This window comes from Patagioenas fasciata, chromosome 5 (assembly GCF_037038585.1).
Source record: "Patagioenas fasciata isolate bPatFas1 chromosome 5, bPatFas1.hap1, whole genome shotgun sequence".
In the NCBI taxonomy this organism is placed as follows: domain Eukaryota; kingdom Metazoa; phylum Chordata; class Aves; order Columbiformes; family Columbidae; genus Patagioenas; species Patagioenas fasciata.
Window position 1 is genome coordinate 9,468,552 of NC_092524.1, and position 15,553 is coordinate 9,484,104.

Below are 15,553 nucleotides of genomic sequence, written 5' to 3' on the forward strand. Positions count from 1 at the left end.
TGTGAGAAGGACGTACTCAAAACACAGAATGAGAAAGACCCTGACACTTGCCATACAGCACAGGAAACTATGAAACACAGTACAGAACAGGGCTACGTCTTCCACATCTGCAGATCAGAAAGGGAGACTTTCCCCTGCATAGATTACCACTAATTCAAGGTCCAGTGTTCAATGCCATCAGTTTTGCATGGTACAGGAAAGAAGGCTGTGCCAACCCTAGTCTGAACTGCACTTCATGCTACAGAAAGCAAGACAGACTTGTACACATATGTATGTAAATCAAGGCTAAGTGCATACAGAGAAAATGCGCTGAATATTGCAGCATTTTCTATATAAAGTAGTTGTATTTTCCCCTTTATTCCACACAAAATAGTTACAGGTTCCCAAGCAGAAGCGTCTTTCTCATCTACAAGTGTGACCATGTTCATCAAAAGCATGAGGGCAATAGACAGTAAACTGAGGGAGCACCAGGTGGAAGTACACTGCAAGAAACATGAAAAAGTTTTGAGAGGTACCATTCTGCTTATATCCTGGCCAGTGATGAATTTCATCAAACTCAGTTCAGTTTCACTGTTCTTGTCCTAAACTACACCACACAATTTAACACAAGCAGAACAAAACACACACAAAAGATCAGAAATACAACCCTTCAGGAAATCTGACTTAGTAGCATTCAGATGCAGCTTTTAACTCTTTGCTTTGCTGAGCATTACATTCCCAAACAGTCAGAAGTCCAAGAACTAGGAGCTGTAAATCCTAAAACCAGAAAAACATGTAATGAAGTGTTTTCAGTACTTGCCTACAGGTAATCCTAATACATGATCAGGTGAAGGTAGCCCAAATCGGAATTTCTTGGTATCATGACTGATTTCCTAAAAAAAATAAAATAAAATAAAATAACATAAAACAAAACATAAAATCAGAATGGGGTCAACAGTCAACACGCCCACTGCTTTGAATTTCAAACTCTGCTCAACACAATATGCTTTAGTAAGCCTGTTCTTTGATAGCATGCAAGCCAAATGCTAGAAAGGGAAGCAGAAATGGCATTGAAAATAAAGTTTACTTAGATCAGAAGTTTTAGAAGCAGTCTTTTCCTCATTAATTGCACAAGAAGTGACTTTCACCTGTCTGTGCAATCCCTAGAGCACCTTTACATAAAGAAAATCTGTAAAGCCTCTATTGCCCAAGGCCAGTGAGCACATTTCGTAATGTGTGACCAAAGATCAGGCAAGACACCACATGCAGCAGCACAGGCTGTTGGGTTACCTCTCACTGACTCGCATTGGATAGATACCAAGAGAGAAGCACAGCTCTAAACTAGGATTTAAACACACAAAGAAATGAGCCCACCCTCCTCTTGAAACAAGTGTAACACGGTACTATAGGCGTAAATGCTTTTAAGAATCCTGCTCTACCCTAGGGAAACACTGCAACATGGCTGTGGGAGTCACAGCTGCCCCTCGAGGGCTCTGAGCTCTGCTCTGGCCCCAAGCCTGGGGCAGTTCATAGAAAACAGCCCCTCAGACCCCCAAACCAAAGGACCAACCGCCCCCCACACCCCCAAACCAACGGACCAACCGCCCCCCACACCCCCCAAACCAACGGACCAACCACCGCTCAGAGCCCCAAACCAACCGAACAACCGCCTCTCAGAGCCCCCAAACCAACGGAACAACCGCCCCTCAGACCCCCAAACCAACGGACCAACCGCGCCCACCCCTCCCGGGCGATGGGCAGCACCGACGCCCGCAGAGCCGGCACGACGCGGGGGTTCAGCTCGGTCACCTCTTTGTCCACCAGCCGCAGCGGGTATTTAACGACAGGGTCCTGCAACGTGACGGGGCCGCTCGTCCTCCCTCCTGTCCCTCTGAGCAGCAGCAGCAGCAGGGCGGACACAGCTACCACGGTCACGGCGATCGCCACAGGCGCGTCCTGCGAGGAGAAGCGCAAGGCGGTGAGGGGAACAGCCCCACGCGGACTCGCACACGCTGCCTCCCTCCCGGCTCCTCACCGCAAGCGCTTCCATGGCGGCCAACAGCGGCTCCCCGGCGAGTAACCACGGCTCCACCTTCCCCCTCCGCCCCACAGCTCGCACCACCCCGGCCCGGCTCCGCGGGGCTGAGCTGCTCCCGGGGCTCCGCCTCCTGGTGCCACGGTCACGCGTGGGCAGGGCGCTGGCGTGGGGCCAGGCGGAGGCTGGGCCGGGCATAGCGTTGCTCCAAACCCCGCTCCTCCCGCAACCCCGCCTGAAACAGGACACCCTAGGAAAAGAAGCCCCATTTGAAGGGTCTGTGTGTGAAGCTAAGGCACGTTTTAAGAATACTTAGAGGTTTATCAGCATTTCACGTGTCCTGTGCACAGATCTCACTGCGGGACCGTTTTGGACAGCAGGTCCATCTCCCGAGGTTGGGAGCACGTCACACCACGGGCCACTGCGAGCAACCAGACCCCCTTTGCAGAAAACAGTGGGATAGAAACAGCCACCAAATGCAGTTACCCAGGTGGACGCTCACTGGCTACAGTCCTTTTCCTCCCCTGCGTCACCCTACCTTAAATCTCATTGCTTTTGTGTTCAGCAACAGAACAGCGATGACGGAGTTCTGGTCCAGTCCCAGTTTGCTGCAGTCTGTCCTGTAAAATAACAAAGTTCAAGTCCTCTGGGAAAAAGCAGCATGCAGCCTTATGATCTAACAGCACAAGGTTCACAGGTAGAGGTGGCATTTTTCATTTTCATACTCAACCAGCAATAGGTACAATCCTAAGGAAAGGCCGTGAAGGCTGCACCAGCATTACAGGTAACTGAACTACAATGTCAGTGCCTGGCCCAACAACCAACTAACTAGGGAAAGGGTGTGCAAGAAGTCTGACCTTCAGCTAGAGTAACTGTGGGAAATTGTTTCCCAATTTCTTCCCCATCCCCTGTGCCAAAATTTTACTTCGCAACAAACAGCCCTAATAAAGTATTCAGCATCTATGGACTTCAAATGGCTTGTAAAAACAAAAAGAGAAAACAAACAATAAATGAATAAATAACCACAAAACAAAACAAAAACCCTAAAAGAGAGTATAATTATTTCCCCTACAGAGTATAGGACGGGAGCACGTAGTCTGGGACAGTCACAAAAGTCAGTTAAAAGAAAATACAACTCTTTGAAGTTCAAGCCCATACCACAAGGTGTAAAATAGTTTCTCTAAGATAAAAGGATGCCTGTATCACATAGATGTATCTTTGTCAGAAGAAAACTGACCAAACCTATGGGGAAGGAATACCAGGAATAATGTCACAGTGTGCCAAGCTGTAGATGGTGATACAAGGGGAGATAATAAATTCGGTTTGTTAGTTTTTTGCATACTTGAATTTTATGTGACTTGTAAAAAGACTAAAGAGAAAAACAACAACAAATTCAGTCTCCTGCGCTACTGAAGTACTGACTATGGAAAGCTGGAGAATAAATTCTCCACCAGGCTCCTTTTTATTTCTTTTGTCAATACTAGCTTTTCCTCATCTAACTACAAGAGCAGGGGAACCACTGCCAAAATGTTACAGTTCCATTCCTGAAGTAAATTAACTCCTTGTGCTGGTGTCACACAGAGCCACTGTCCTCAGAGTATCGTAACCAAGCCCAGGACCCCCCAGGCTGAATGACCCATTCTCCATGATTAAAAAAAGCTAGATTCTCCCACCAAGATGTTGTGACTTCTTATTATCTGGCAATATGGTAATGGTACCGCTTGTAACTTTTACGTATTTCGCTTTCGTCAATGACCAACCATATATCCACATGGCAAAAGGCTTGAAACTCAAGCAGAATAAAGCAGAACAAAAATAACAGAGACAAGAAACATTCAGATTTCTCAGTCAGAATTTATCCTGAAGGATAAATAGGAACAACTGAAGGATAAGTAGTAACAACTGAAGGATAAGTAGTAATTTATACTATTTTTGGCTTTGTTAATTTTTCAAGACAGGACTGTCTACTATGACTAATAATTGCACAGCTAGGCAATTACCAGTGGTTCTCTAAATTGCACTATTGACAAGAAGCATTAATCTTCCCTCAAGAACAGAGAGAGAAAGGCAAGTCGGGGGTTTTGAAGAGCTTCAGAAACATTTAATTTGTTTCTTGTTTTCTGTATTAACTATTTCTAATGCTCCTTCAGTTTTTGCTGATCATTTTCTTTTGTGCCACAGGCAGAGGTTTGGTATACATAAACATCTTTTTTTTTTCTTTGAAGTACCAAACCTAATTATTTCCTCTTGTTAACTTGTCTTACACAGACATAACATCCACAGTTCCTCTGGTGTTACTGTTAAATTCACTCATTTGAAAGCACGCAAAAAAACAAATCTAGTCACTTCAGGTGAAGAAATAACAGTCTTTCTGTTCATCCAACACAGGACAGTAAATGGATTGCTAAATGAGAAAAAACCTGCCCCTGTGCCACTTGTCCTCAAGAGGTACGTAGGAAAAAAGGCTAGGGGAAGATCACAGGAGAATATAGTTCTACACTACTACCTCAATAGTATGATTGTCAAAAGAAAAGTCAGGAAATGGACAGCATGGGTACCTGCGGGCAGAGCACCTTGTGGAAGGAGATGATGCTGCTGTGCTATCGCTCCTCTGGCTCCGTCAGGGAGGACACAGGAGTGCGGTGCAGTACGATGCAGTAGCCACTACGTTGTCCTGGGCTGGAAAAGGAGGAGATGGCAAAGTAAAACAATTGTGAAACACGAATTCATAGAGATAATGCCATCAAGTCAGTGATCAACAATGTTTTTAACATCTTTTGTATCCATCTAGCCAGAAATCAGATTTCAGACAATGATTGCTTCCTCTTATGTACTATCACCAGACATGCTTTGACAATGGACAAGTATTTATTCTAAATATTTGGCACAGTGCCAATGAACAATGCAATGAGCCTTCATTTGCTTCCGTATAATGTTACAAAGATTTTTTTTACTTACGTGCCAAGAGAAGAAGGTGTCTATCCAGATTTTAAGCACATCGGGAACATCAGCCTACCTCAGTACTAAAGTATCCTACTTAATGACGGTAGGGTTCAGAAAAGCCTCTTATAACTGTTAAGAATTAAAGTGGACTTGATATCAATTTTGTAAAAACTAAAACACAATTTCATTACATGAACTCCATGGAAAGTATTTTTTAATTGATTTTTTAAAATCAAATTTGCATCACAAAACACTTCACATTATTGCTAAAAGATACTGGTAGCTTACAATGGACTAAAAAGATACAAGAAACAAAAGCAAAACTAGACTGGTTTTAAAACCACACTAAGAGAAACACAAAAGGTCAACATCATGCAGTCAAGCAAATGTAAGTACCCGAACAATCAAATAAAATAATCAAAGATAGCACTCCTATTATACAAAATGAATTTTTTAAGCAATATAAATTTATCAGCATATAGCCACTGCATTCAACAGGCCTGGCACAGCTGATACCACCCATAGTTCTCCCCCATTTCTTTATTTTTCTGAACATACCCACTGACATTGCTAAATAAGCAGATAAAAACTTTACAGGTATTTTAAATTATCTTGTTCCTGTTAAGCAAAACAGAATAGCAACCAAGTGATTAGACACATCTGCTCCCATAGTTAAACTTGATGTAGTTAGCTAATAGAAACTTCCACCATGACTGAACATTAACAGACTTCCCTAATGAAAAATTGCAAAGGATATTTCTCTCTATTGCTCTCCAAAGATCTCTTCAAAGAGCTTATCAAAGATAGAACAAGCATACTCTCTTAATAATGTAATACAGCTATGCCTTACAGTTAATCTGAATTTGTCCATAGTCTTTCCACCATGAAGGTGGAAAGCTCACACTCTAGACTATTTTGTGGGCTTTTCCCTACAACTTTACAGGGAAAACAAGAAACTGGTGAAAAACATTTACCGTATTCACTTGGGAATAAATATAGAGATATTCTTTTTTTCGCCAGCTACAGAATAAAATTATATCTTTAAAAAAATCAGAAGTTCTAGAATAATGTCATCAAAAAAGTAGGGTTACTGGCATCAGATGCATGGATGGGAAACACATCTCTAAAATTTTTGCCATTAATATCAACAGAAAAAAAAAAAAAAGAGATCTTACTTCCTTTTCCACTTATTTTATAGATCACTGAGTTAAAGAATGTTTATACTTGCGTTACCTATGGTACTATGATAATCTATTTTCTAAACACTAAGCCTGTGCACAAAACAGTCTGCAAAGCTAGTTGGAGCCTGCCATCACAATTTCTTGTGTAAGCAGCCATTTGGGCATTAAACAAACTGCTATTTACAAGAAAATGTGCTCAGTTTGCAGCGTGTGGATTACACAGTGCCTTTTAAATTATATGTATAGATTAATTAGGATAGCTGTCAGTTCTTGCATGGTGCCAAAGGCCCTTGGCCTGTAACACTTGTCTTTACAAACACTTCTTTTTGTCTAAACAACACTCAATTTGTTTAAATGGGAACAAATATATTAAAAATATCCTTTTCTCAGTAATCGGATTGATTCACATGACAATGTTGTTCTGCTTCTCAGTGATGCACTCCTGCTGCCACTGCTCCTCCTAGAGCCAGGGGTAACACTCTCATGGACCTGAATGGACAGATGGCTGACTGTTCCTTCAGTCATTTTACACAGGCACTTATTTAGTCTCATTTCTACAGTATTTTTATGCTTTCCAATACTACATTCAAGGATATACTTGGCATATGGTATATAGTGGTTTATTTTCCCCTTCAATCCTTGTAAAATAGATTATCAGAGTGTCAGAAGCCTGCAAATAACTTGTGTCTTCCCCAAGCACACAGTTGTAAAGCCAATGTCTCAGTTTGGGTAAATCAGCAATAAATTCACCAGGATAACTATAAGCTACTTTGGAATCTGTTAAGCAACCATGAACTAACACAGTCTCATCAAAAATTGCTTTTCATGACATTTGTGATTTGGAAGTGTTTTACAGTGTCGTCCACCAGAACTGCTCTCTCGATGGTCACACCATGAAAATGGGGAGATCTACAAAAAGGAGAAAAAACATGGGGTAAACTTGGCAAAAATCATCACCAAAGGCAGTCTGTAAACTTGTCAAAGTGGACTCAGCTGTCATGCGTCAGTTCATGTCTCCCTACCCCCTGCCAGCCCTGAGAAAGGAGGCTGAAAAGCGGCAATATGGAAACCATATTCATCAATGTGAGAAATGCAATAGAGAGGGGAATAATTATATAGCCAGAAGAAATAAGATTTTCAGAAGTGATTACTGATTCAGATTAATCTGTTTCTGGGCATTCAGCTAGGGGTATTTTAAACAGCTAAGAATTTGGGAAGTGCTGGACACACGAATATAAAAATGTCACCCTGGAAAAGATCTCAAACTAAGCATTTAACAATAGCAAAAGGATTTATTTAATTGCACTTTTTTTTCATACATACCACTACTATTAACACTCTGTTTGATCCAGTCAACAAAAACACCAACATTTGTGTATACTCCTGGGTAACTCTTCCTTCCGCATCCCAAGCCCCAGCTTGTGATTCCATGAAGGGTGTAAAATCCCGAGTTATCTTCTGAAGGACAAACTAATGGGCCACCAGAATCACCCTGCACAAGGACAAAGGAATCTTGTGGTGCACAAACATCACTTCTTGTTTTTAAAATACTAGTTCAGCTACAAGAGGTACCAGCTGCCTATGTGTTTGGGGCTTACCGATTTTAAAAAGCAGAGAAATAATCTTTGTTCAAGGGAAGTACCTCTTCTTGCTGTGTAATTAAAATCCTGCTATTAAGGAGTCTGTTGTTTTAAATCACCTATAACCTTTTGCAAGAAAACAGCTTAGCGAGGTCTCAACACTCCCCTTTTCAGAACCCATCTAGCCCTGCCCCAGGTGTCAGAAGGCAAAGGGGATGTGCGCAACTTACTGTGCAGGAGTCCTTGCCTTCTTCCAGAGGGAATCCAGCACAGATCATCCTCTGGGTCACTTTACTGGGAAGATTTACATAATAGCTCTGACACGTTTCAAGGACTAGGATGGGCACTTCCAGCTGATGCAATTTTTTCCCCTTTCCTCTGTCTTGAAGCAAAAGACATCTCAGAAACTAGCAGAGGCACGAATAAGTGATTCCAGAAAGATTTACTCCTCCCTCTTTCAAATGGTCTCAATCTAAATTATGTGATTGCTTACCTCCCACCCATTTCCCTGGTGATCTTACACAAATGAAAACTTTTTAACACATCTGTTCTCCAAGAACTAATGTATAGAATCATAGAATAACTTTGGTTGGAAAAGACCTTTAAGATCAAGTCCAACCGTTAACATAACACTGCCAAGTCCACCTCTGAACCATGTATGTCCCTAAGTGCCACATCTGCACATCTTTTAAACACCTCCAGGGATGGTGACTCAACCACTTCCCTGAACAGCCTGTTCCAATGCCTGACAACCCTTTCTGTGAAGACAGCATGAATGTCACAACACAGAACACAGCATTTAAAACACAGCTACAGCATGCTTAGCCTTCAAAACGGCAAAGATTGCATACCTCCTTCATGTGCACCCCATCCTGTGACCACACACACGCTCGAGGGCTGGACCTCCTCCTCCCTGGCAGGGAGGCACACTGGGCGCACGTAGTGGTTGAACTCTAAGGGCTTGGCCAGTTGCAGTAAGGCGATATCAGAGTCCATAGTGGTCTTGTTAAAACTTGGATGTATGATATACTGCTTCACTGACCTTTTCTAGGAAAGCAAGGACATGGACATTTTCTAACTTATGAATGTTGGTATTTACATCACTTTGGTTTTATAAAATTTTCAGGGCTTATATGAGAAGCCTGAAGGGAAAGAAACATTTGAAAGCAGCTGATCAAATCACAAGCTTCCTTGTATTAAAAAGTCAAGATTATGCCTCTGGACATGGATCAGAGAACATGCAGGAAACTCCACACAGCAAGTGTAGGAAGAGGGTCTTGGAAAAAACACTTGTCCAGTCTGGGCAAAGGGGAAAGTTGCGCCCCAAATATTTCTGCCCTGGTAATAGTCACCAGGGAATTCAGAGACAATACACTCCTCATTCCCACATCCTCCAGGATACTGAGCTTTGGAGTTCATGACTGGTGAAGGCACAGGTCTGTGCTGATAAAATTTCGCTGACTGTCACTCAAAAGCTCTTGTGTAAATGCAGATCAAGGTCAGCATGCAGGCTATTAGATTGCTGCGTCATGAACAATTTGAGAGATGCATTTACATTAAAAACTATTTTGCAAGTTTGATTTATATGTTATTAAACAGAACTTACAGTACCTGTCTGTATTCTTGGTCTGTGAGATCATGAATTCCTGTCACCACCATCCATAAGTCTCTGTATACTTCTCTAACAAAAAAAAAAAGGTAAGTACATTCTCAGGCTGGTCTAACAGCATTCTTGCATTCTTCAAACTTGTGAATCTTAAAACCGCCCCCACCCAAGAGAGATGCAAGAGCCCTACATATTCCTAGGTCTCCTGAGGCCCATACTCCCATACAAATCTATGGAAATCTTCTCATTGTCTTCTATGAAATATTCTCATGATGAGGCAGCAGGATCTCTCGAACATATAGCGAACTGAGAGACTGTTCATTTTTACAAGGACTGAGGATGCCTGATGCAGAACACGAGGTCTGCATGATCCACATCATCCAGGGACAGTGCTGGTCCCTGCCTTCTTGATGAAAAAAAAATGGATGACCTCAAAAACATAACTACCCATTAAATTATATGAAGAAATGCAACAGAAACATTTGATTTTACCCTTCGGTTTCTTAACCAAACCTTCTCACTCCCTGAGAACTTGTCATAATTCCCTGATGAAATCAGTTGTGTAAAATCATTAATCCACATACACAAATTCTGATGTAATGGCAATGTGCAATAGAGAATTCCTCCCTAGTACAACTCTTAAAGCCATGCCTTCAACACAGCACAACAATGCTCCTGACATCAATTTGCAAACTGATATTTAGAAACTCAGAACCACAAAGTCCCAAATTCAAAACAGCATTTGCATTTCAGATCTCCAGTTTTGTGGGGGTGGGCAAGAGGGTCAAAGAAATCGATAATACAGATGTCTAGGCATCTTTGGCATTCAGGGCTTTTGAAAACTTACCCTCATTTTCAAGTAATTGCAACTTTATTTGAAAACAGGACAAAAATACTTTTATCACAGCAATCCTGGGAGGATTTTAAAAATATATTTTCATGACCCAAGGTACGTGAATTTTAAATTAATGTCTTTGTGATTAATTTGAAATTCAAAACAGTCGGGTAGTGTTCAGCCCAACAGATGAATAAACAAACTGCACTTTGGAAAGTATTTTAAAGAGTCTGAAAGTCACACAGACTATCCTTTTGACTCCTCTTAATAAAGACAGAGCATCTTCCATCTAATCTAACAGACTGACAGTTATTGATAAGGGAATGGCGTCAACCCTGTGCACAAAAGCCTCCTGTATGTCCTCCAAAACCTACAAAAATTCAGTAATTTTTAGATTTTTTTTGATAGGTTGAATCTATCTGGATGAAAACATGCTCTGTAAATAACCCAAATACAAAGAAGTTGCCCAAGAGTGATGGATGACAAGGGATGTATTATCTTGTAATCTTTTCTGAAAACTGATCTGAATGAAAACCAAGCCTACAGAAGTAGGCTTCTTACTTCCTTAGTAGCCACTCTAATCCTAGTATATGTGTGTAGAGCAAAAGAATCCTATGCTAGTGTGAGCTGCAAGTAGGTGGTAACCAAAACTGTGCCAGCCACCCTGGGCAGAACCACCACGGCTGCAGAGACTCACGGTGCGAATACAGAAGTTCCCGGGGAAGGGTTAATCCCTGTGTACTTACTTAGAATTAAAGCAGTGAGCAGCTGTGACAACCCACTCTTTGGCAAGAACTGTTCCTCCACAGATATGCTGATCTGAAATTTGTACACTGACCTGCCAAGGCCATGAATATGGTACAGCTTCTTCACCTCCAATTATCCTACTGAAGATGAACCTGGGCTGATTTGAAGGCATTCCACAAATATCATCTGAAACAGAAAGCACCGCTGTCTCAAGAAGTCTTTAGATGTTAAGATTTGGGGAAGCAAAGCACAGTCCATTTAAAAGCTACCCCACAGCTTCTCAAGCTTTCCTCCTCCCCTTTTTTTCCAAAACTTTCAACATCCTTCGCTACAAAGGATCCAAATGTTTAGAGATCACATGAGGAGATGATCTGAGCCAAAACAGAGCTTCCAAGATAAAAGCAACTGCTTACCTTCCAAAGTTTTAGTCTCAAATCTACAATGAATATGGACTCATCCCATTCTCCATAAAGTACTGGAGGGAAAAAGGGAAGTTCCAAAATATTGTTGACTATTTTCAAGTATCCTCTACTCTTTGCAGCTATTTTCACCAAAGCCAGTAGGTGTAAACTGACAACACAAGCTGAAATAATGTCGCTGCATTACTGTGAATGACTTAACATGATGAAGGAGACAAGAAAAAACAGGTTCTGCTATTCTGAAGCCAAAGCATAGAAGTGTTATCATTCATCTTTTTATTTCCTAAAAATATCCCAATGAAAAATTCTGAGACAACTGCATCCATTACATATTTGGAGAAAACACCATTTAAAATATAGTCCAAAAGGTACTCCCTATGCCCATGAAGAAAATATAACTTGGGTTGGCTTACCTGTTGTAACTTGTGTTTCTTCTTCACTCATATCTACCTCTTCAAATTCTTCACTAGTTGAATCCAAAGTATCTAAATCTAACAAAAGAAAATAGCAAATGTATTAGCAGGCTGTCTTGAGTGACAGTTTCATTACAAAACTTTTATTTCCTTTATTAAATTTTTTGTAGAAAAAGTAAATTTCTACAGTAGGGATCTGTGCTATTACTTCTTCATGTGGTACCAAAGTGCCGTTTAAAATGTACCAAGATATTCTTAAACAAAATAAAACTCTCACTTTTGGTTAGATTGTTTCCCTTCACTCACTCAATAGGCCCTTTGTTTAATGCCTCAAGAGGTTCACAATAACTTTTTTTTTCACTGAAAAAAAATGTTAGATTAAAATCTCCTAGAGTAAAATAATTCTGAATAGCCAGATTCACTGAAGAGCCCATTGTGCTGCCCCAAGAGGCAGTTTCCCAAGTTACTTCTATTACCTGCTACGTGAATAAAAGAGATCATAGCTCTGAATCCGCCAAAGGTCTCTGTTTCATCAGAGTGAAAGACAACCAGCATCATAGCAGAGGAGCTTAGAACAGGTGCTGGTAGGGTGAATCCACAAGACTTAGCTGAAGATGAGAAAGCAAACATTCACTACAGATTAACATGTACATGTTCATCCTTATCTCCTTCAACAGTGGGTACCTATATTCTGTGTATTCCAGCTCTCACACAGAAGGATAAAAAACAACTATGCACAAGAGAGGAGTAGAGAGGCTAAAGGACTCTTCTATTATTCCTGCCAGTCTGTCTTTGTTTAGTAATTATAAAAATATAGAGACTCTTGCATTATTTCACAGGAGTTGATTGCAGCACTGGTGTTCATAGCTTGCCATTACATATAGAATGCCCTGGAAACCTGATTTTCCCTTGTTAGTGTTTCAATACCAGTATCTGCTGGTGCTGATATAAGCACCAGCATCAGGCAAGTGCTGAAATCAGCTGGCAGTGACAGGTCTTCCTCTCACCCAATGTAAGCCAGGGCAATCTCCAGCAAGGTGGCGAGAGCTACAGGAATGTTCCTCTGGAGCAAAGAACAACTGGACTCTGAAAAGGAGATTTATTGGGTGCTTTCTGTGTCTGATCATTACTATAAAAACAAATTATTATTCATGAATTCAGCACTGAATTTCATACAGAATTTCAATATACAGAACTGCTCTGTTCAATGTGTTTTTGCTTCTGTAAGTGGAACAGAAGCAGAAATACCTGCAAGTATTTTTCAAGGTACTGAAACTAGTACCTATAACATCACCTGGGACTCTAGAGGCAAACTTGATTTTAAACTGTAAAACAGGGCTCGTGAAAGTCATAAAAGAAACAGGTCATCCTCAAAATATATCGAAAACCAAAAGTCAGACCAATTTCCTCCTCTTTTCCCACATCTTCATATACAGTCACAGCATCATAAGAGCAATCTTCACTCTCTTCTACTTCAAAATACTGGTATGTGAGCTTAAAAAAAAAAAAAAAAAGAAAAAGAAAAGTGAACTTTGCTGTTAAATTCACACAGAAAAAAATCAAACATCTATAATAGGGTCTTTAGTATTCTCAACAATGCCTTTAGGGTTTGGTTTCTCTGACATTCAGACCTCCCACAGGTGATACATAGCATACTACATTTGCTAGAAGAATCTGTCATGATAGAATTTAAACCAGGAAATCCTATTTTACTATAACCTAAAGGAGAAATCAAAACCCATCCGGCTTTTGAGATGGGCAGTGATTTCTCAACCCCATCCAGCAGCATTATTCAAGCTTATGTTTCTTGATCTTCCTTGTCCTTAACTGCACAATTTCTTGTTAACTCAATGGTGCCCACTTTCACTCTGTAGGCACAAGAGGCTCATATTATACCTTGATTATGTGGTTCTCTGGTGCACAAATAATCCATTGACAGTCTGCCATGTTGCTGTAGTGCTCTGGATAGTGCATACTTTGCAACATTCCTTCTTCAAAAAGGACAGCTAAGGACTCACAGCCAGAATCTGGAAATTCAGGAAAATAAGTGGAGACACTGTGATTTCCTATTCAATAATTCATTTAAAAATAAAATAAAATAAAATATCCAGAAAAACTCTTGTGGTGTTTTTACACAGCTGAGGAAGAGAACAGGACAAAGGCAGCAAGCCAAATCCTTCTGTTTGAAAAAGATGCAAGGAAAATTTTAATCTGTTCCCAGGGAGAAGTGCAATTCAAGCCATGACTCTAGCCTTCCCCTTTGGCTAGAGGCAGTGCAGGCAGGCACAGGTACCTGTGTGGGGTGACACAAGAGCAGAACACGGCCATGACAGAAGAACATTTGCCAGCTCTATTTGAAGAGGAAAGCAGAGACATAAAACACAACCAGAGGACGTGTCTTCCTGATGGGCTACGCAGTGGCACGGCCCTTCAGAGTGGATTCCTCCCTACATTCTGCCCTTACACTCTGCAAAGGAAAGAAAACAGCTGGAAAAGCTGCAGAAAGAGGAACAAGAGGTATCTGTCTGAAACGGGATTGTCCAGAATCAGCAGATGCCCCTTGGGCCTCCTCCCTCATGACGGTGAACTGCTCTACACAGCAAAACTGAAAGCAATTCTCCACGACATGTATCTCTGCATTAGCTGCCTCCCTCAGGGCCTCTCCACAAAAGCCCGCTTGGGACTGGCAAAGCAGCTTTCATCTGGAAATTCTGCTCATTTGACTAATCATATTAATGGAGTTCTAAAACATTCTGGAAGTGGAAGGAAATGAGATCTTGCATAAAGCGGATGCATAAGAGGCAAAGTTAAATGAAGGCTTCTCTCAAGAGCATCTATTCTATCTCTTTCTGGCATCCCAGTTTCTCCACAATGCCACATGGCAGGCTAACCACACTTACCTTGTTTGCAACATCATCTGCATAGAAATAATATCATAGGACCATCCTCTGATTTATTCTCTCCTGATTTTTTTTTTCAGGTCACCACACAAGAGTGCAGACAGGTATATTACTAGACTTAGACTTACCAGGAAGAATATCTGGTGGAAGAGCTTTGTAGGTCATGGAAAAACCAGTTCCATAATCCTTGTTGTCAGAAACAAATTTCAGCCTTACACTATTGGAGCCAATCAAAATAGGTAAAGGAAGAGCTCCTCCACAGAATTTCCCTGAAATATATTATTAGAGAATAATCACTGTTTAAAGTCTTCAGTCACTTGAAAAAAACTGGCATGTACCATTTTTAGTACTTAGCTATTAAAATTTTAGGATGAAAAGAAAATTGCCTCTTCATTCATCTACATTCCCCATCAATCCTCTAGTCCACGTAGATGCATACTATTAAAAACTGAAAAACCTTGACACCAGAATGTCATATGCTGGCACAGTTCCCTTCCAGGTATTTCCCATTTTTTTTCTCCTCCTATACTCCTTGTCTTTTATTTTAGATCATATGTCACAATGTGTTCATCATGAAAATATAAGTAAAATCTAATCAACTGCAATGTGTTCATCTGGTATACTTGCTGTTAGAATGAAAGCATACACTGACCAATTATTTCAAAGAATAAGGGGATGGCAACTCACCAACAAGTCTGTCGCCTTTTGAATAGACTGATAAAGAATCATAGTCACAGAATGTTTCTGACTCTATATCAAAGTGGGAAAAACGAAGCAATATGTAGTTCCCTTCTGGTACAAATAGAGTCCATATACACAATCTGGAACAACAAATTAATTCCTGTTCACAAAGCTGGGAAGAAAAAAAAACACAAGCAAAACAAAAAAAACCACAGCACCAAAAACCTACACCAG

At 40.9% G+C, this 15,553-nt stretch overlaps 2 protein-coding genes across 8 annotated transcripts in view; both read right to left on the reverse strand.

Moving 5' to 3' along the window:
• CYB5R2 (cytochrome b5 reductase 2) overlaps positions 1–2,155 on the reverse strand; it is a 38,980-nt gene extending 36,825 nt beyond the window's left edge. For all 5 annotated transcript variants that reach the window (XM_065840135.2, XM_065840133.2, XM_065840134.2 and 2 more), the window contains exons 1-3: positions 2,015–2,155; positions 1,789–1,935; positions 800–872 (exon numbers count right to left, since the gene is read on the reverse strand). In XM_065840135.2, coding sequence (XP_065696207.1) covers positions 800–872; positions 1,789–1,935; positions 2,015–2,029 — 235 coding nt within the window. In that variant the 5' untranslated portion in view covers positions 2,030–2,155. The remainder of the gene's footprint in view (positions 1–799; positions 873–1,788; positions 1,936–2,014) is intronic.
• Positions 2,156–5,154: 2,999 nt separating this feature from the next.
• OVCH2 (ovochymase 2) overlaps positions 5,155–15,553 on the reverse strand; it is a 33,473-nt gene continuing 23,074 nt past the window's right edge. For 2 of the 3 annotated variants that reach the window (XM_071808880.1, XM_065839300.2), the window contains 12 exons: positions 15,326–15,459; positions 14,767–14,907; positions 13,635–13,765; positions 13,139–13,232; positions 12,215–12,346; positions 11,739–11,816; positions 10,906–11,092; positions 9,330–9,399; positions 8,570–8,765; positions 7,949–8,100; positions 7,462–7,630; positions 5,155–7,047 (listed from right to left, as the gene is read on the reverse strand). In XM_071808880.1, coding sequence (XP_071664981.1) covers positions 7,025–7,047; positions 7,462–7,630; positions 7,949–8,100; positions 8,570–8,765; positions 9,330–9,399; positions 10,906–11,092; positions 11,739–11,816; positions 12,215–12,346; positions 13,139–13,232; positions 13,635–13,765; positions 14,767–14,907; positions 15,326–15,459 — 1,507 coding nt within the window. In that variant the 3' untranslated portion in view covers positions 5,155–7,024. The remainder of the gene's footprint in view (positions 7,048–7,461; positions 7,631–7,948; positions 8,101–8,569; positions 8,766–9,329; positions 9,400–10,905; positions 11,093–11,738; positions 11,817–12,214; positions 12,347–13,138; positions 13,233–13,634; positions 13,766–14,766; positions 14,908–15,325; positions 15,460–15,553) is intronic. The other variant, XM_071808881.1, reaches the window with a different exon arrangement.